The 22,030-nt window shown below is 41.1% G+C and overlaps 1 protein-coding gene across 1 annotated transcript in view; it reads left to right on the top strand.

Moving 5' to 3' along the window:
• Col4a4 (collagen type IV alpha 4 chain) overlaps nt 1-22,030 on the top strand; it is a 119,349-nt gene that overhangs the window by 44,267 nt on the left and 53,052 nt on the right. Inside the window, exons 8-21 of the mRNA XM_057761899.1 lie at nt 663-731; nt 2,343-2,378; nt 4,062-4,124; nt 5,621-5,656; nt 5,845-5,886; nt 8,223-8,303; nt 9,086-9,139; nt 9,404-9,463; nt 10,289-10,333; nt 11,590-11,643; nt 12,436-12,505; nt 13,380-13,484; nt 17,337-17,501; nt 20,246-20,335. Coding sequence (XP_057617882.1) covers nt 663-731; nt 2,343-2,378; nt 4,062-4,124; nt 5,621-5,656; nt 5,845-5,886; nt 8,223-8,303; nt 9,086-9,139; nt 9,404-9,463; nt 10,289-10,333; nt 11,590-11,643; nt 12,436-12,505; nt 13,380-13,484; nt 17,337-17,501; nt 20,246-20,335 — 970 coding nt within the window. The remainder of the gene's footprint in view (nt 1-662; nt 732-2,342; nt 2,379-4,061; nt 4,125-5,620; nt 5,657-5,844; nt 5,887-8,222; nt 8,304-9,085; nt 9,140-9,403; nt 9,464-10,288; nt 10,334-11,589; nt 11,644-12,435; nt 12,506-13,379; nt 13,485-17,336; nt 17,502-20,245; nt 20,336-22,030) is intronic.

Consider the following 22,030-nt stretch of genomic DNA (forward strand, 5'->3'; position numbering starts at 1 on the left):
GATGAAATTCTTTGAGCTGTTTATCTACCTTCGAAAAATGCTCTAAACAGCTGGCCACCGTGGCTCAGGCCTTTAATCCCAGCCCTTGGGAGGGTAAGGCAGGCAGATCTCTGAGTTCCTGACAAACTACAGCTACATAGTGACACCTTGTCTCAAAAACCAGCCAACCCACCAACCAACCAACCAAACAAACAAACAAACAAAACTCTCTAGGCAAACTAGCAGGGTCACAAAGAGAAGATGCTGTTAATTTGAAAGACAGCCTTACAAAGGTTGTGTAAGATCAGTTTTGAATACAAATACTGAAAGGAGTCAAGTAAATGCTCTTAAAATCATTTCTGTATCAAAAATAAAGTTGCAAAATTATTTATTTTTAAGAATACCTTCTTGCATTATATTATGAGAAGAATGCAATCTTTCTGCCTCATGATTAGCAACTAAAACTATCCATTAGTGGGGTGTCTTCCTTTGGGAGTGTCTTCGCAGATCCTAACTGAAGGCCTGAGAGACCTGTTTGCAAACCAGTAAGATCAGGTAGATGATAAATCTACCCCAGGTAGATGATTACAATGCTTTTTTTAAATTGGTGACTAGTATTTCATATAGAAAAGAAAACAGTGGAACAGCAATCCACTTTTTCCTAACCAATCTTTCCTTTTCAGGGTCAGCCTGGGGAAAATGGAGAAAAAGGAAGATCAGTGTTCATTTCCGGTGGCATTAAAGGTATTCAGGTGAGTGTTATATCCGTCATCATGGGCTTGTCAAAGTCTTCTTCCCAATTGGAAATGCATGGGCAGAGATTTCTTTCAAAGTTTTATTGGACGTACTGATGTTTTTGGTCATTAACCTGACAGAACAAGATGTCTCAGTTCCTCCTGTATGAAAATATTGACCTTCATCTCTTTGACTGTAGATTTCCTTGCTGCTTACACATTCAGAATTATAAGGACATATTTATTTCAGGGCTATCCAGGCTCATCGGTACTGTTACTGGGGTCAGGTAGTCATTGGTGAGGACTGACCTGAGAATTGCGGGTCACTGAGAACCTTAAGGTGGCCTTGGTTGAACAGGAATTTGAAACTAACACTACAGAAGTAACTAGACCTAAACGTGGGTAACATCTGAAATCGTCCTTTAAGCATAGGGAATTTAGAGAGACCCTGTGTCTGGGAGCATGCATCCACTATGATCATTACAGAAAGCAACCAAGCCTTGGCACAAGGTTGAGAGTCAGATGTGGATGTTCCAGCAGTGAGGGGCTCTCCCTCAATCTCTTCCTGCCACTCCAGAGCAGCAGTTCCCAACCTTCCTAAAGCTGCAACCCTTTAATACAGTTCCTCATGTTATGGTGACGCTCAACTGTAAAATTATTCTCATTGCTGCTCCATAACTGCAATTTTGCTGTTATGAACAGTAATGTAAATACCTGATATGTAGACCCCAGAGATTGAAAACCGCTATTGTACAGCAAGGCCCTATATAGCCACTAGACCAGAGATAGGTATACTGTGAGAATATAGGACTTTTCCACCAAGATGGTAGTGTAAGATGAGCAGAAGGACAACCCACATCCTTCTTCTATGCTGTCTTGACTGTAAGCATTGCAGCTCAGATGGGAAGGTATTCTGACGGTCGGGAACTAAGGAATGCCACAAAGTCAATGTAAGCTAGGAGCGTACAGCTCTGCTCCAGGGAAAAGTGTCCCCAGTGCAAGGGTAACAGCTCTGCTCTGTTGGGGAAAAGGTTACAGTTCTCCATTCTGCTCTGCTCTGGCTCCTGTGAAAGTTGTTATGGCCGGGCTCTGCTCCTGAGAAAATGTTACACCACACAACTAATCTCACTCCAGAGATGTATTGGGAAGGAAAACTCCAGGAGGGTGGCTGCCTCTGGGGTGAAGAGCCGCAGCAAACTGAACAGGGTACAGAGTTTATATAGAGTTTCTTGGGGGGCTGGGCAGGACATTCCAGGGTATCTTTGAATTAGTGAGTTTTTAGAACCTGATTCTGGGGCAGGCTCAGGGATTGGCAGAATTTCATGCTCAGGGATTGGTGGGATTTCAAACCCTGGTCATGGGATTAAGTCAGGGTCAGGGTGTTTTTCCTTGGCCCCTTTTACCCTACAGTGACTCCACCACCCTTGTTCTGGCCTCCAGTAGGTAGACAGGAGAACAGCTCTGTGGAGCCCTTCTGTGACTGTTTTCTCAACATTAATAAAGTGAATTTGCTGCCTATCTCGCAGAAAGACAAGTGGAGCAAGAACGATCTGCACTGCCTTTCTGGGTCATCCGTGTCCTTAGAAAACTCCCCTCCTCTTATAAAACGGTATAATGTTGTCATTGCAGGGAGACCGCGGGGACCCAGGACCTCCCGGCTTGCCAGTAAGTCTCCTGAGAAGACCATGGGCATCTGTCTTCTTTTTAGATAGCTCTATAGATATTAAGCTCAACATGACCAGCCACAAAAAGTGTGGGACCTACCAAGAATAAAACTGTGATCTCTTGTGAAAATTAAAATTTTCATAGAATGGACACGGGGATGTTAAGTCCAGTTTACCCACTGGGAAGCAACTGCTGAACCTCAAAAAGCTGCTTTTTATCCCTAATCCCCGTTGTCTGGTCATGATCATTTAGTACTGTTAGGCATTTATTGGCCTTTACAAAATTAACTTTTAGAAACACACACATACACACACACACAGCCTCCTACATAAATACAGTGATTAGAATTTTATTCCACTTCTCTAAGACTTTTGCCTGATAAATTAGTGACTGTTTATTGCTATATTGCACACTTTCATCTCCCCGTAACTCAATGATCACATTAGCCTTTCAGTTTATCAGTGTTGGCAAGATTGAAACCGAAAAGCAGTTTTACCTCCCAGCGATTATTCACAGACTCGCATTTCCAGGCCGTTCCCTAACTGACGTGAACTGTAGAACAGGGCGCTGCTCTCTCCAGCCTTCGAGGGCTGCTCAGCCATCCCTGCCATCTGCCAGAGTGTAAGCCATGGTGCTGGCAGCTCACATGAGTCAAGAAACTGCTTATGTCTGAACCATCTTGATCCTGAGCTGGGGACAGTGTTTCTATTCACTTTCGTCCTCTAGGCCACATTTCAAGTGTGTTTTTTTTTTTTTTAAGTATAAATACATTACATAGATCTAATCTACATGGGAAGTAGAAAAAGACAAGATCTCCTAAGTAAATTGGGAGCATGAGGACCTTGAGGGGGGAGTTGAAGGGGAGGGGAAAGGAAGGGAGGGGAGCGAAGAAAAATGTAGAGCTCAATAAAAATCAATTTAAAACAGTACAAATACATTAATATCTAAATATGGGGCAAGAGAGATGGATCAGTGGTTATAGAGCATTGGCTGCTCTTGCAAAGGACCTGATCTCAGTTCCTAGCACCCGCCTAGAATCTCATGACTGTCTCTAATCCTAGGTCTAGGGCAATGATTCTCAACCTGTGGGTCTTGACCTATTTGGAGGTAGCATATCAGATATCCTGCATATCAGATACTTACATCATGGTCCACAACAGTAGCAAAATTACAGTTATAAAGTAGCAATGAAAATAATTTTATGGTGGGGGTCATTACAATTTGAGGAACTATATTTAAGGATCACAACATTAAGAAGGTTGAGAACCACGGCTCCAGGGGATCCCTGTTCTGGCCTCTGCAGGCACAAGGGACATAGGTAAATATTCCTCGGCATAAACTAAAAAAGACTTTAAATATGAATGTTACCCAAGACTGATACGAAGAGACATCTTGAGATGTATAAAGTTGTATTGGAATTAGGAAGAACTAATGAAGTTCTTTTTTTCTGGCTTTTAATATTACAAGTTTTGATTTGTACGATGCTGATTGTTCTCTTGAGCTGAATGGAACCCTACAGGAGAGTGTGTCACCCTTACCGGAAGGCTGCTCCCACCTCTGCTGAAGATGCGCTTACTGAGTGTATGCGGGGAGACTGACTGCTTTGCAGGTTTATATCTGCTTGAGGTTACATGCCATTGTGGTTTACACAGTACATGTGCTGATCTCTCTTTCTCTCTCTAGGGATTTAGGGGTGCCCAAGGATCAGCAGGGCCCATGGGGTATGCTGGTGCACCCGGGCCTGCAGTAAGTACAGCTCTGACGATGTTGTCCCTCTGTAGACAACAGTGTAGCACTGAGAACTAAGCTGCATTCTTGAGTCAGGCTAATGAACCACACTTATTGGCAAGAATCCATCTTGGTGCATAGGTCTCCCATCAGAAGTCACTCCCTACACAGAAAAAGAGCCCATCCATGTTTAAAAGTTCACTGTGTCTTCCTTCCTTCCTTCCTTCCTTCCTTCCTTCCTTCCTTCCTTCCTTCCTTCCTTCCTTCCTTCCTTCCTTCCTTCCTTCCTTCTTTCCTCCCTCCCTCCCCTTCTCCCTCTCTCTCTCTCTCTCTCTCTCTCTCTCTCTCTCTCTTTCTTTCTTTCTTTCTTTTTTCCTTTCTTCCTTTCTTCCTTCAAGACTGAGTTTCTCTGTGTTTTCCTGGCTATCCTGGAACCCACTTTGTAGAGCAGGCTGGCCTCAAACTCAGAGATCTGCCTGCCTCTGCTTCTGGAGAGCTTGGGCTAAAAGGCATGCGCCTTCACACCAGGCTTGTCATTTTTAAATGACACATAATTGTGCACACAGAGCTTGAAAGATTATTTTCCGCATGAGCCTGAGGACTTGAGTCCTACCCCAGAACTCACATAAAGAATCAGGCATGGCCGGGCGGTGGTGGTGCACGCCTTTAATCCCAGCACTCGGGAGGCAGAGGCAGGCGGATCTCTGGGAGTTCGAGACCAGCCTGGTCTACAGAGCTAGTTCTAGGACAGGCTCCAAAGCCACAGAGAAACCCTGTCTCAAAAAACCAAAAAAAAAAAGAATCAGGCATGCTTCTTGGCTCTTGTCATAAAGGTGGCACACGCTTCTGTCCTGTGCTGAGGGACAGATGCAGGTAGGACTCTGAGGCTACCTGACTAGCTGGCCCAGCCTAATTAATGAAGCCCAGATTTCAGTGGGAGACACTGTCTCTAAAAATAAGAAAGGGCATATGAGATGGATCATGGTCTCCACATACACTATGCACACATGCACCTACATATGTATGAACACTTACATGTACACACACACATGCAGCTATATGTATTCATGAGGTACACCATGATATTTGGATGCATTCATCTAACGTGCAGTGATAAAATCAGGATAGTTATTAGCACACCTATCACCTGTAACATCCATCCTTTCTTTGTATTGGAAGCATTTAAAATCTTCAGTAGGCACTTTGTAATGTGTGGTAAATGATTGTTAACTGTCACTTCACTGTGGTGTAGAGCCAGAACTCAACCCTTTCAACTAACTGAATTTTCATTCTCATTGGCTAGCTCTTCTTCATGCCCTTCTTCCTATCCAGCCTCCCCAGACTCTGGCAACTACTATTTTTCTCCTTACTTCTAGGAGGTCACATTATTACCTAAGAATGAGAGTGGCTCGAGCAACTTTAAAATCAGATGTGTTTCCTAGTTGAAACTTGGGGTGATAAAGAAAGACATTCTGATGACTATGATTGCTAATAATTTTTTCCCATTGATTTAGGGACCTATAGGTCATCCTGGGAGCCCTGGGTTGAAGGTAAGTTCTGGATCAAATCCATCATCAGAACCTGGCCTCAGTGAGATGACTGGCCATTGATACTCCTCTCAATCACTTCCTTCCCTTTTGAACAAGCCTTAACGAGCTGCACAGCTAAAAGTCTTAATCGCTTTTAATTGTCTTTTTAAAACTAGAAAGCAATTAGATATCTTTCTTTTTTCTTTCAGGGAAATCGTGCTGTGGGAATAAAGGGGCAAAGGGGAGACCCGGTAAGCATCCCTCGTGTAGAGCAAATGTTAAGATGTTTTCTTTAGCAATAGAGACTGTTGTCACCATCTGTGCTCACTGTGTCCTTGTTGTTCAGCTTTATAGCTCACAGATCCTCCTTGCTGACTTAGTTTACCCTTAGCTGTAAACATAATACCCCGAGCTCTGACAAAGCATCATTCTGGTGTTAGGAAGTAACTTCATGGGTAGGGTACTCTAGGAAAGCGATTTAAGGTGGTGGCTTCTCTGGACTTACCTTGAATGCCCAGCGGGGGATGGGTGCTCTTCTTCACATAGGAGAAACAGCTCTTAGGCATCTACTCCACAGCAGGGAGGTTAGCAGGGTAAGGTTAACATGGCAGGACAGACTTGTTTTTCCTGTTGACATGGATGAAGTTCCAGGTTAGTTAAGTTACAGTACGGGTGGTTAAAAAGAATCAGAGATATATATGAAGTTCTTATGATGAAAGAAATGCCCATAATATTCTCTTGACCATAAAGGTGAGGTCATAGAACTAGGAACTCAAGTTTGCGATGGTAACAATGTTGAGCATGGCATGGTGATGCATACCTTTAATACCAGCTCATGGGAAGGTGAACCTTCTCTCTCTCTCTCTCTCTCTCTCTCTCTCTCTCTTGCACGCATGCATGCAACCGCGCGCGCGCGCGCACACACACACACACACACCTCTCTGGGAAAAGTTGGGCAAGGTGTACATACATGTAATCCCAGCATTGAGAAGGTGGAGATAGGAGGGATAGGAGTTCAGGACCAGTTCTTGGCTGCATGGCAAGTTTGAGGTCAATTGGGCTATATGAAACATTATCTAAACATAAAAAATTAAAAATAAAACAATAAAAACTGAATTCCCACCCTTCATGTTTTTTACTAAGTATTACTAAGTATTGCTGAGTCATATGATTGTGGATCTTTTATGCTTTATTCGTCAGACTTTTCTGTCTATGTTTAATTATGTTAGCAATTTGATTTTTTTTTTTTTTTGGATTTTTGAGACAGGGTTTCTCTGTAGCTTTTGGTTCTTGTCCTGGAACGAGCTGGAGCTAGACCAGGCTGGCCTCGAACTCACAGAGATCCGCCTGCCTCTGCCTCCTGAGTACTGGGATTAAAGGCGTGTGCCACCACCGCCCGGCTAGCTATTTGATATTTTTTATGATGAAAAAACAGTAGCATGGTGCTTGAAGGTACTCTGTGTAGGTTTTTTTTTTTTTTTGGTTGTGTATAGTTTTTTGTTGTTGTTGTTGTTGTTGTTGGTCTGTATAGGTTGTGTTTGGGCAATGAGGATGGGAGCCGTTATCATTTTCAGTACATATTGCTCACGCATGTGCTGTCCAGGCGTTTGTCCAGTCCTCTAATTACAGAATGTATGTAGCAGTATGTCAACACATCATTACTGCTAGGTAACAGGATACAAGAAAGAAAGAAAAAATACCTTAAAATATCTCTAACTTCTGAGCTCTTTGGTATTTCAACACTATTAGCTAACAGGATATTGAAAACAAAAAACAAAAAACAAAACAAAAAAAAAAACTTACAATATCCCTAGACTGCAAGCTCTTTGGTAGCCTCCCAGGTCCGCGAAGAGCCTGGATCCCTTTAGTTACACTATTTTCAGTAAACTTGAGGTGGTATCCTTCATGATGAAATACCGGCCTATCACAAACATGGACAAGCTATGCAGTCCGTGCTAGCCTCAAATTTGTGATCCTCCTTTCTCAGTCTCTTATCTGCTGAGATTTTTGTTACTATGAGATACATAGTATTTAGTTTGATTATAGCTTTAGGGCTGCATTTAACAAGACACTGTTCACATGCGTGTGAACAGACATGTGTATATATGTGCACCCATTGTGTGCATGCCATACATAAACACTAAAAAGCACTGCACCAAACATCTTCAGTAGATTTTCTCTAGACAGTAACATTATAGATAATTTTTATTTTTATTTTTAGAATTTGTTTTAAGCCACATTTTCATATGAAACGATAAATAAAATTTTTTACAGCACAATACATCTTCCATGGTTTTTATTTTAAATCTAAGGCTCACAGGATTGGAAAAATTATATTATTTCTGGGTGAAAGTTTTCTTTGCTTCAAAACATAAGGCAGTTAAAATGAAATTCCTATTTTCTCGATGTTTTTATTTTTTTGGTTTTTTTCGAGACAGGGTTTCTCTGTAGCTTTGGAGCCTGTCCTGGAACTCCCTTTGTAGACCAGCCTGGCCTCCAACTCACAGAGATCCACCTGCCTCTGCCTTCCGTGTGCTGGGATTAAAGTCGTGCGCCACCAACGCCCGGCGGGTTCTTGTTTTTAAAGGGTGAAGTTGGCCAGCATGGTCCTCCTGGGCCCACCCTGTTTGTACAGCCACCTGATCTGAACCTCTATAAAGGAGAAAAGGTAAGCCCCACTTATCTCCTTGTGCCTGGTTCATGAAACATGAATGGGGAATCCTTTTGGGCGCAGGTCCAGGGACTGGGCTACGGGGCTCCATCAAACGAATCTCAAAGCTGCCCCACTTGGTCGGTGCTGTCATTAATGCAGTTAGTCTGGGCTGAGCGCTGAGGCTCAGAACCTTCCAGTGTTCTCAGGTCCACTCAGCCGCTGATCCACAGACTGGGCATGGACTGAGCTAAGTACCCCAGGTCACACTACTCCTGAGTGCTGTTCTGAAGTGCAGACAGCAAAGGTCATGGGGGAATCCAGTTGACTTTCCAGCTTTGGTGATGGGTTTCGTGGTTTGATAGCTGAAAAGCTAACACATGCATAGGGCTGGAAACGTGGTAGACCTTGGGAAAATATTAATTCATCTGTCCGTGGGTAATTGATCCATCTGTCCCTCGCAGGTATTCCCAATGCCAGATGCACGGTCTGTAGCTGTTTTTTAAATTATACCCAAAGTCTCCTACCTTACCCAAACAAGCCAGTACTCCCTATAACTATATCCCCAACCTTGGACCTGCAGGCTCAGTCCATATCTCCTCCATGCCCTCTGTGCGTCTCACACTTGTCCAAATAAAACCATGGATAAAAATGTACTTAGGTCTGAGTTGCTAATTTGATTACTTACTTTTTTAAAAAAGCCTAAATGAGAAACAGGTCGTCAAAAAGAAAATGATTTATGAAGTGTATGGAATTCAGTGAATACTATGTAATCATAATATATCCATCATACTTTTTAGGGTATAAAAGGAATTCCCGGAACAATTGGACCTCCAGGACCTCCAGGACGCAAGGTAATTTAAATTCCTTTCATTTATTTATGTGAGACAATATTTTCAGTTGATTTTTTTTGTGTTTTTTTCATCATTTTAACTGCTAGCCTTTACTACTGGAAATTTCATTGCCTTACTATAATCTTATAAACCCCCACTGTAGAGGAGTTACTCTCTCTTTAAGGTCTTACCAGTGTTTTCGTTTTTGCTTATCATTTTGTTGTTGATTTTAAAATTAAGGAAGTGCTATTGACTGGAACCTTCTAATGCTGTCATCTTTTAAAGGGAGAGCCTGGGATTGGTACCAAAGGAGAGAAAGGTATTCCTGGGTTCCCAGGACCCCGGGTAAGGATCCTTAGTCCTAAGCCTCAGTGAGATTGAAAACATTGCTCTTCCATACACGCGCGAGACTATGCCTGTATTGCCATGAACCCAAACATGAAAACTATCCCACACACAGTAATGTATTTTGCCCAAGAACTGGGTGTCATCCCCTTCCATGTATGCCATTTTGATACAACAGGCATGCACAAGACTGGACCGCTGAGGGCAGGGAACAGGACTGTGGCTGCTCCTGTGGGCTCAGTTTTAGGGTGATAGGCACCTGTGCTGCTTAGTGTAAATGTATTTTGTAAACTAAGGTGTCTAGTTATGGGTGCCTCGCAGGAAAGCACTCTGTCAGCTCCTAGATGCTCTCTCATGTCCGCCAGTCACGTACTCCCCACGGAGCCACCAGAGCCACCGTGGAGACCAGTTTCCAGTAGGCTGACATCACTCCAGCGCTGCTAAGGATTGGTCCGTCCTTGACTTTTGTGTGGTTTTTCTTGCTGAAGTTGCACAGAGTAACTATTCATCTCCATGCAAATGAATATGCTGTAGATTATTATGCTAAATAATTTAAATTGGAACAGTGGAAAGAGCAAACGCACACATTCTCTTCATTAAACACGGGCAATAATGTGAATTTTCTGAATAAGACTAAACAAAGGTCAAGGAGAATGCCATGTGGCATAAGCACACAGAATCCATTTTATGCTTATTACACTTTATTCTGCTGTATATCAATGCATGTCAAGGTTAAATACCAACACAGCAAGGCTGACAAAGATAAAGATAAAAGTATCATGCCTTATGTTTGAATTCTGATTGTTGATTTTCTGTAATTATTAGGGTGAACCTGGTTCCCATGGATCTCCAGGTTTTCCAGGATTCAAGGCAAGTGTGCATCCTAGTAAAGGTGAAGAATTGTGTTTAAGTTGTACTGTTGTGTGTGCCCAGCAGAGGGAAGAATGGTGTTTAAGTTATAGTGTTGTGTGTGCCCAGCAGCAGAGGTATTTAAGCTAGACTATTGTGTGTGAGCACTGACAGGAGTTGGATGGATTTTCTTTGTTTTTGTTTAGGTCTTAAATTTATTTTACATTTATTTATTTTGTGTGTGTGTGTGTGTGCATGTCCACATGTATGACTCTGCATGCATGGAGCTCAGAGATCAGTTTGAGAAAGTCTCTTCTCTTCTCTCACTTTATGGGTTCTGAAGATTGAACCTAAGGCTTTGTGGAAAGAACCCAACTCACCGAGACATTTCACCCTCAACCATGTATTTGGGTTTGTTTTATTTTGTTTTAAGGATTTATTTTATTTTGGTTATATATTTAAATTATGTATATTTATATTTTATAGACTATATTATATTTTACATTTATGTAATTTATCTAGACATATATTTATATAATTTTAGATTATATCATTTACCTAAACCTCCATTTATATAATTTTAAAATATATACAGTTATATGTACATGTGAGTGAAAGTGTCCAAAGAGTCTGGAGGACATCAGAAGTTATGAGCCACCAAACATGGGTGCTAGGAACCCAACTCCAGTCCTCTGCAGGAATAATGTATACTCTGCCATCTCACCGTCTTTCCAACCTTCTTTTCGAGTTTCTGAGACAGGGTTTCATGTAGTTCAGACTGGCCTTGAACTCACTACCTAACTATGTAACTGAGGCTGGTCTTGAACCCTTGATCCATTTATTCTATTGCCTCTCCATCCTAAGTGCTAAACACCTGGATCACATTCCTGCATTTTGTGAATTACACAATGGTTCTCAACCTGTGGGTTGTAACCTCTTTGGCAAACATCTATCTCTAAAATTATTTACATTGCGATTCATAGCAGTAGCAAAATGAGAGTTATGAAGTAGCAACGAAAATAATGTGATGGTTGGGGGGTGGTCACCACAGCATGAGGAACTGTATTAAAGCATTACAGCATCAGGAAGACTGAGAACAGCTAAATTACAGGATTGTGTTGTTGGTTTTGAAAACTGAGTTACAAAATTGACCTGATCCCAGAGTGGTGAAGACTGCCCAGAGTCTCTGTGAGTATCCACTGTTTACATTAGGCAGGAGTGAGGTGAGCTCAGCTCGACTCAGCCAGCTGTTTGAGTGTGTCTCTGGTCATTCGCAGGGAGAACAAGGAGTGGCTGGAGATCCTGGACTGTCTGGCTTTCTTGGTGCAAAGGTAAAAACGTGACCCCATGGCAGAGAAACTTTTAGACCATTCTGCTATCAACTGAAGGTTTAAGAATGTTTTGCATAATCAAACAGCGTAACTTTTGAAAAAAACAGGTGTACTCTTATAAATGCTATTTTCATGCAGGCTGTGTATTATGTATGAATAGTTTATTTTATACCATTGCCATATTAACTAGTACATGAAGCACAGTTATGTTTATATTTGAGAATCAATTCTTTTGAAAGTGGATAGTAACGAGAACTTTAACACACTCAGGAGATCATCAGCTTTTGTGGCACTGCAGAGCTTTTCCTTTTGTTTTGTAACCTCTTTTGTAACAACATTCAGGGCTTGTTCAGGGGAAACCCGGGGCTCTTGGGGATGCGGATCGTGATTAAGAGGAACACAATATTTTGCCCTTATCATAAAACACTGTTTCAGGTCTTGCTAGGTGACTGATATGTTTATGCTCGAATACCCCATTAGATACCAATGTTCAAAATCGTCCTAAGAAACTTGGTGGCTTACATGATGTTTAATTTATGGGCATAGTGGGAATTTTGGTACAGCTCCTGCTTTTTCTTTTGTTATATCTTTGTCTGTTCATTGTTTTCTCCTGAGTGTAGGTGAGAGGCCAGATGCCTGTAAGTTCGTCTGGAACGCCTTGACCAACTCTCTTCTTACCCAGATGATTTTTTTACTTCTTTGATGAATGTGCCTGTGACCGTCTAACCTCTGCTTAATGCTAGGAATGATGATTGTTATTTCAAAGAAAAGTAAACGAATGAATGATTTCAGGGGGATCCTGGAGATCGCGGGGACCCAGGACCACCGGGTGCTTTGGTAACTCCCCCTCCTCCACTGAAAGGTTTGTGTTCAATTTAATTCTTCCATAACTTATACAGAAATGGACTAGATGGGTCCAGATAAGCGAGTTTGTTCTAGTATTCCTGTGTATTGCACACCAGGGAGGACTGAAGCGTAAATATTAATATTTAATTACTTTTCTCATTGCTGTGACAACATATTTGAGAGAAAGAGAGGCGGGCTTTGGTTCACGGTTTCACGATGCTAGGGAAGATGTGGTCCATAAACTCTGTGGTGGAACAGATTTTGGCAGAGGTTTGTATGGGACAGCCGTACTGGGAAGTAAGCAGACTAACTGGAATCAGGCACAGGTACTGGAACCAGGCACTTTCAAAGTTCCTTCCCTATTTTGTCTAACTTCCATCATCCTGGCCTCACCCCTTAAAGACTTCAAAGCCTCTGAAACCAGTAACACTGAGTGGTGCTGGAGTGTTCAAACTCGTGAGGAACATTTCAGCTTCAAGCCATAACAGTTACTGTGATGATGTGATGTTCAACATGCCGGGAAAGCTTTGCATCCTCGTTCATGTCTCATTGGCATAAGGCATCAAATTTTATTTCGGGTTGTAAATATGTAGTGGATATTTTTATTATTTAAACTTTCAGAAAACAGTTTTGCTTTAACTGTTGAAAAAAAATGTATGAGGTGATTTGACTCACATCTACCAAGATACCAAGATGCCCGTGAAAAGAGACGCCGAAGTCAGTGTCAGAGAACTCTGCCAAAGGGAACTTAGCTAGACATATCCCATTTAAAATGTGTCAAGAAGCTGCAAAAATGTCTCCAACCTGGACTTTTCCAAGCCTCTCAGACTCCTGAGTTTCAAGACGTGTGTGCACATTTGTCTTATTGTAACTGTTGTTGCCTTCACCAGGTCCTACAGGGGACCCAGGGCCCCCTGGCCGTTATGGAGAAATTGGAGATGTTGGACTACCAGGTCCTCCCGGGCCGCCAGGCAGACCAGGAGAAACTTGTCCAGGTATTAGCCTACTATAATGTTACAGTGGATTTCCTACATCAGACCCATACCAGCTGTAATCCTTAATTCTGGCTAACGTGGAGGTTGCCTTCAGAGTCTTTGTGAAAGACACTCGCCTGTGTGCACTCCAGGCCCAGAAGGCTAAGTGTTGTGTTATAACAATGACCTTGAATTTCTAATGTCTCCAAATTCAAATCAATCAAGGAAAGTAATATAGGTTCCTTTACACCCACATCCACACATACACACAATATATGTTATTATATCATAGATATTCTATATATAATACATATGTTATAGATTATATGTATTTTCTCAGTCAACAAGAGCTATCGGAGGCAAGTATTTGACAGGCCTTCCGTCAGATTTCCAGTTGCAGAGAGGATTTGAAACTTCTGTTGGAGCTAGTGTTTACTTAACTGAGCTACCATTCTGGCAGATTCTCCCAGCTGACATGTACTCTTAAAACCCCATCCATCCACGAGGGGCCCAATATTCTATGTGAGATGAACAAATCAATATAACGATTTTAAAAACCTTTTACTTAGAGGGAAAGGCTCTTCCTCCCCGGCCCCCAAGAAAATCAAGGAAATCACAGGCCACATGACATTTGAGAGAAACCTAGGGGAGTGTCTTGCTGCCATAAGGACCAAGGGCCCCTCTGGGAGCTGTGCTGGTCGGTATTCCAAAAAGATGGGGAATAGCAGTCTGAAGCTTATTTGTATTCTGTGAACCAGGTGAACAAAAGAAACCTGGCAGGAGGAAAATCTTGAGTAAATGTTTTGCCCGACCTGTGTCTCTTGTATTTACTGAGGAAATTTAAAAAGTTTCATGAGCTGCTCAACCACTAACTACCAAGTTCTTGTTCACTTCTCCCCCAAACTATCTTCTTCCTCATTTAGGGAATGTCAAGAGAAATGTCAAAAGCTTTGTCTGGTACAGTCAGTCTTTGGGGGTTGCAGTATGGGTTTAATTGACCCAGGATTATGTAAAGAAAGAATACTCTGTTGGTCAGGATTAGAAGATGTGGAATGTGAGCAGGCCTTAGGATCCAGTTTAATGCATAGTACCGAATCAATGTGTGTTCGGTTATTACTACTGTGGCCGCTCTCTGTGCCTGCTATGACATAGGCGCACTCAGTGGAGTGGTCCCTGCACTCCCACAGATGAACAGATTAGGCACATGCAGTCATCATTTGTGTGCCAAGAAGAAAAATTTAAAGATCTCTATCATCTACTACATAGATGACTAGGAGAGCACACATTGCATCCATTAGATGTGCGAATAGGTTTTCTTGGATTAATTTTATGAATAAATAGGATGAGAAGATTGAAGAAAACAATACTTTCAAGAAAATGAAATATGTCTGTGCCAGCTCACCTAAAGAATGGGAGAAAGTAAGAAAACATGATCCCCCATACCTGTGTGCCTTCGCTTGTAGCTCCTTTCAGAGGCAGTGATGCGTTTTGGTGTATGGGATAGTCAAGTTTTAAAAGACTGTTATTTATTTATTTTTATGGGGATGAGTGTGTGTGTGTGTGTGTGTGTGTGTGTTTGTGTGTGCGCTTACATGCCATGGTGTATGCTAATGTTCTCAGAGGCCAGAAGAGGGTGTTGGATCCCCTGGATCTGGAGTTATAGGTGCTTGTGAGTACCTGATGTGAGTTCTGGGAACTGAACTGTGGTCCTCTAGGAGAGCAGGAAGCGTTCTCTTGGAACCACTGAGCCATCTCTCCCGCCTCGTCTGATAACTTTTTACTGCATCCTGCTCTTCTTTTTCTTTCATAGAGTTTATTCAGATTATTGTGGTGTAGCTCCTGCTTTCGATCCGACAATCAATCTTGTGATAAAAGTGGGGGCTTTGTTCCACTTTTTTATGTACTCTTTCTGTGTAGCCTCAATTTTATGATCATTCTGTCTCCACTTCCCAAGCACTGGGTAGCAGGAGTGCATCAATCTCTGCTACCTAGACTAGCCCCACCCCCTCTCTCTTTCTCAGGTGTGCACTTAAATTTGTGTCTGTGTGACGTACACAACTCGATGTTTGTACACAGCGAGGTGGCTAGTAGATAACACACTGGCCACGCCCACATGGTCGTTGTTGGTTTGTGTGCATGTGTGCCTGTTTGTGTTTGAAAGGAGGATTTTATTTAAGATCTTTTCTCTTAGCAGCTTCAAGTATACAGTGTGACTTGTTAACTGTCCTCTGCCTGCTGCACATTGGATCTTAAATCTTAATTTTTAAAACTTTTTTATTGTTTTTATTGAGCTATACATTTTTCTCTGCTACCATCCCTTCCTCTCTCCTCTCCTTCTACCCTCTACCGTGGTCCCAAGACTCCCAATTTACTCAGGCAATCTTGTCTTTTTCTACTTCCCATGTAGATTAGATCTATTTATGTCTCTCTTAGGGTCCTCATTATTGTCTAGGGTCTCTGGAACTGTGAATTGTAGGCTGGTTTTCTTTGCTTTATGTCTAAAAACCACTTATGAGTGAGTATGAGTGAGTCTTTCTGGGTTTGAGTTACCTCACTCAATATGATGTTTTCTAGCTTCATCCATTTGCCTGCAAATCTCAAGATGTCATTATTTTTTCTGCTGTGTAGTACTCCATTGTGTAAATGTACCACACTTTCCTTATCCATTCTTCAGTCAAAGGGCATTTAGGTTGTTTTCATGTTCTAGCTATGACAAATAATGCTGCTATGAACATAGTTGAGCACATGTCCTTGTGGCACAATTGAGCATGCTTTGGATATATACCCAAAAGTGGTATTGCTGGATCTTGAGGTAGGTTGTTTCCTAATTTACTAAGAAATTGCCACACTGATATCCAAAGGGACTGTAGCAGTTTGCACTACAACCAGCAATGCAGAAGTGTTCCCTTTACCCCACAACCTCTCCAGAATAAGTTGTCATCAGTGTTTTTGATTTTGGGCCATTCTTACAGGTATAAGATGGAATCTCAGAATCATTTTGATTTGCATTTCTCTGATGGCTAAGGATTTTGAACATTTTCTTAAGTATCTTTCAGCCATTTTAGATTCATCTGTTGAGAGTTCTCTGTTTAGGTTTGTACCCATTTTTTTTTTACTGGATTATTTGTTCTTTTGATAACCAATTTCTTGAGTTCTTTGTGTATTTTAGAGTTCAGCCCTCTGTTTGATGTGGGGTTGGTTTAGACATTTTCCCACTCTGTAGGCCGTTGTTTTGTCTTGTTGACTGTGTCTTTTTCTTTACAGAAGTTTTCAGAGGTTAAGAGCACTGGCTGCTTTTCCAGAGGTTCTGAGTTTAATTCCCAGTCAAAACATGGTGACTCCCATCCATCTATAATTATCAACACATAGAAGAATAAAAATAGGCCCATATCACCATGCACAACACTCAAGTCCAAATGGATCAAAGACCTCAACATAAAGCCAACCACACTGAACCTCATAGAAGAGGAAGTGGGAAGTACATTTGAATGCATTGGCACAGGAGACCACTTCCTAAATATAATCCCAGTAGCACAGACACTGAGAGAAACAATTAATAAATGGGACCTCCTGAATCTCCAAAATTTATTCAGCTCACCTGAAACCTTGTCCCCTGGATCAGTTCCTCCATTGTTCCCACTTCTTTCTTCCCCAACAACGGTCACTCGTACTCGTCCTTCTGTGAGTTTGACTGTTAGAGCCCACATGGAAGTGAGGTCACAGGGTGTTTCTCTTTCTATGTCTGCCTTGTTTCACTAGATGTGATGTCAAATAGTTTCAGCCATTTTCCTTTAAATGTGCCCATCTGTGGTCTCTATAAAAAGTGTTACTCTTGAAAACACTCGTAATTTCCATTCTTAATATTTCTTGCAGGCATGGTGGGACCCCCTGGGCCACCAGGGATTCCTGGTCCTCCAGGATTTCCAGGGGAAGCTGGTGTTTCTAAAAGATTCGACTGTGCTCCAGGAGAACCAGGGAAGCCAGGGCCATCTGGTCTTCCTGGAGCGCCAGGACCACAGGGCACCCCTGGATCAGATGGTAAAATAGTCCTCGTTTATCTTTATTAGCGCTTATGCTGAAATCCAAAAGTACAGATTTATTCAGACAGCATAATTTTCTAAATACTTTAAAACTTGTATAATATTTTATAAGTCAAGTTGGTAATATTGAAATTATTTCTTATAAATATGGAAAATGTCTTTCGACTATCAATTAAGTAGTGCAATTTATTGTGTTTAATAATGAAAAATAGAATTTCCTTAAATGATATTTTTTGTTTTATTAACATAGTTTTTAATTTTATTGGATTTGTATGTGAGCTTGGTTTAAAAGTTGAGCTGTTCTACAGAGCCTGCTATGCAGAAGAGAAATGCCAGGCTTTGTTTTTTTCTGTTCCTTCCTCCTCAGAGACAACTATTTCCACACACATAGCTGGATCTTTTGGTATTTGTTTCTATATTGTCACCTGGCAACCTGTATTTCTATTACTGAAGTTTTTCTCTTTGTTTATTGGCTTTTGTTCCTCCCTACAGAATTACCCATCATCCACTAGACTCCATTCTATATGTACACATTTTCCATTCCCACTGCCTACTGGGAGTGATATTGTCATAAATGGGGATATGGAAATATTTAATATTTCTATGGAATGGTTTATAAGTGCTATACACCAGCTTAGCCTATAATGATACATTTGTTATTCTTTTCACAGAAACAGTTGGTAAATTGTCTTTTGTGTGCGTGTCTGTGTTTGATTGACTTTCAATTTAGCTATCTGGAATTAACCTCAAACCTACCAGAGTTTTGTATCCATCATCCTTATGACACTGTTAACTCATTAAATAGCCTTACAGTATTACTTTCCACACAAATCTTTCCTGGAGCTTTTTGACTTTTTCAAATTAGCAAGGTGGCACTTTTGATTAATTGCTGAGATACTTGGAGATTTTCTTTCACAGCTTTTAAAAAATTATTTTTTTAGTGTCTAATGCCATTTAAACACACTACTGTAGAAAGAATGATAAGAAAAATGCACACTTTTGTACATTTGTGATCGCTCTCCTTGATATCCCTTCCCCTTCCCTGCTCTGTACTTCCTCCGGCAGTGATTCCCCTTCCATTCCCACATCTCATGCTCCATTGCCCTCCCATCTTTCCTTTAAGCCTCTTTGCCCCCCTCCTAAATTTCTTTCTAGTCTCTTGGCTGCTGTCCTCACTTGATTCCATTTAAATACACAAACTTAACCTTTGAAAGTTAGGATCCACATGGGTCTTTCTGAGTCTGGGTTGCCTCAGTATTATATTGTCTAGTTCTATCCATTTTACTGCCAATTAATAATTTTGTTATTCTTGAACATAGGATAAAATTCCACTGTATGCATAAACAACATGTTTATGATCTATTTATGCATTGGTGAACAACAAAATTCCACCTTGTTGCAACTGGTGAAAGAGCAGTGATAAATGCGCATGATCTTTCACTGTTACCCCTTTTTGCATCTCTCAGGCTCCTTGATTTCCACCAGTTAGATTTCTTTCCATTCTTTACTCCCGCACTAGACTTTCAAATAAAGATTAGAGATAAGGGAGTAAAGCTGAGGATCACACTTATCTGAAAATACCTTTGCTCTACTGGGTTATCTAATGGTAAGTTTAGCTGAGTATAAAATTCTGGCTTAAAAATCTTTCTTCTCAGGATCATTTTCCAACTCCAGTGAGACCACTGAAAACTTCTATACTGCTTCACTGTCTGATCGTAGGTTTTAAATTTATTTTCATTTTAGAAGCTTTTATGAAACTTTCTTCAACTCCAGCTTTCAGCTTTTGTTGAATTTATAGATTTTTTGCTGTCTTAATTACTGTGTGTATTTTTATTTTTGAGAGTTTACTTGATGCTATTATACTTTTTCAGGTTTTTTTTTTTGCAGCAGATTGTCAATTTATACAATGTAAATTTAACCCTCTCTAGTGTTTTAATTATGTCAATTTTACAGTGTTCTTGAAACTTTGTTTCCTCCCTTTTTGAAGGGATGTTTTATTTTCTGCAAAAATTTTTGAGAGGGGTCTTCCCATCTAAATATTTCATTATCAAATCACTGTTTTGGGCCTCGCTGTTATTTTACTCCTTAAACTCCAGGGGAGATTCTTGTGTGAATCTGCATTTTAACTTTTTCATTTCTTGTTTCTCTTGTCATTTTCCACTGATGTGTGGATCTCGGCATCTTTAGATTCTGCTGGACTTTTTAACCTTCTATTGTTGTGTTACAGTCTTTTATACTACTGGAATGTTGGGGAAATGTAAAGTGTATCATTTGCAGTTTATCTGTCATCTTTAACTAGATGTGTCAAAAGTTTTGATTTAGCAAGCCATGTTTTGTGTTTTCTTCATTATCTGGTAATTGGTAAATGAAGGGGAAAAGACAATCAGTTGCCAGACTCTGACTTTAGCTTTTGTTATTCATGATTTATTTTGCTTTGGTGTTTATTGTTAGCATCTATTATCTTAATCTGTAGTCCACTAACCTAGGGCTGGCATTAAGGATGTCTTTGTCAATGGTTATGGTAGAAAAAACATATTATGAAAATGTGTGGTCTATATGTGTAGGGAGGAAGATGGGGGAGGGGAAGGAAGGGAGGAAGAGGAAGATAGGAAGTCATAAAATAAAACCTGGGACAGAGACAGGAACCAGAAGGAAGAGACTGAGTGATTCACACTGGTGCCCTCCAGGGGACATTAACTAAAGTCATGCGATTTTGTCTGCTACCCCTTTGCCTCCAAACAGTTATATATTGCAGCCCTGGGTGTCCTGGACCAATGGGACAAAAGGGAAAAATGGGTCCCCCAGGAAGAAGAGGAGCCAAAGGAGAAAAAGGCAAGTATTTACCTAAGGCAGAATTTATACATGACAGTCACATATGGAGGACCAGGGTGAGGGTGTCTATGAGAAAACCAGCCTGGCATGTCAGTCAGGTCTGTTACTCCTCATCCTCACACCAGTGTGTGCTCTAGTGTGAATAACTCACCAAAACTCAAGTTCTTTGGTCAGACAAGGGCTTCTTGCACTTTGCCACTCATGGCCCGTCTTCACCTGAGAATTTTTTTGTGCAGCTTCGAGCGTATGGGTAAATAAAATAGGTATACCAATCAAACCTTTACTGATAGCACATAACTGAGAAATTTGTTTTAAAAGAATTCTGTAGCACATATAAACACTTTTATTAAATACGAAAGCAAGTTTGCATACTCACAGGTAAAGGTATTTATATTTTTATGTAAAGAATTTAATCTTGCCTGAATGTTGCAGGATGTAGAACATCTTCAGTGTTTCTGAGAGCAAGCTGATATTTTGATTTTATAGTTAATGCTGAGAGCATTGCTTTGCATACATATATAGCCTAAAACAACGGAAGTACATATAGGTCCATTTTAGGAAATTCCTTCCTAATCCCAAGCCAAAATTTATTAACAACTTTTAAAAAACAAAACAAAACAACAACTCATGCCAGCAACTCCAAAGCAATTTTAAAAATTAACCGTTTTAACATCACATCATCCAATCTAAAGATATGTCAATTTAATATTTAGATGCCGAGGGATGAAAGATTTCTCCATAACTAAACCATTGTGCTTGTATAAGAGGAGAAAGTTCTGTGCACACAGTAACAGCACTGCAATTCCCAGCACAGAGTGGCTTGGGATCTGAGAAGAGGGGTTTCAGGCAGCATGCATTAGTGTTGTGTGTTCAGAAAAACTGCTACAGTGGTGTCACGAGACACAGCACGGGTGAGTGTGGGCAGAAACATGCTATGCACGCACTCAGAATTACTTTTTGGTTGCCTTTCACTGTTGCTGGTGTTTTCTGACCTCCCACATTTGGTTATCCAGCCCTACGTAGGGCTGATGCCCACAGGCTAGAGAGCAGATCTACAGGGTATGACGGTCGTACATTTTGCTTTCAGGGAGCAGCTTTGCTCACAAGGTCCTCTTGTGCAGATTAGGCACTATTTGTGCTTTAATGTTTTATTGGAGTTTCTGTCTGTGGATCTCATGTTTTCCGGACTCACTAAAGCCCATGGCTGTGCACAACCCCCCACCCCATTCAACTTGTCAGGCCCTTTTGAACATCTGAGCCAGACAGCATGAAAGCACAAACACAAACCAATTTGACTTTCCCAAACTTTATTTTTCATCCCAAAAGTCCTGATCACTAGGTTATGTTTTGCAGTGAACTAGCAATCGTAATGTGCCGCTCAATCAATAGTCCCTTCATGCATTGTGTTTCCTTGATTACTCAGGGTCACACTATAATTAATCTATGTTTAGTGTGATTTATTGATTTTTGTTTCCTCAGTAACAGATTTTTTTAAAAAAGGATTTTCAATTATCTATCAGAATTTTAGGTTAGGTGTGGGTGAGTTTAAGATACAAAACGTGATTCCATTTATTTAGAAATTGTGTGTCCATCCCACATAGACCATGCCACAGACGCATCCACCCCGTGCCCAGTGCTTCATTTCAGTCCTCACGTAGCATGTGCTCACCCCACATAGACTACGCCGTCCACCTC

Source organism: Chionomys nivalis, chromosome 2, assembly GCF_950005125.1.
Source record: "Chionomys nivalis chromosome 2, mChiNiv1.1, whole genome shotgun sequence".
NCBI classification, from domain to species: domain Eukaryota; kingdom Metazoa; phylum Chordata; class Mammalia; order Rodentia; family Cricetidae; genus Chionomys; species Chionomys nivalis.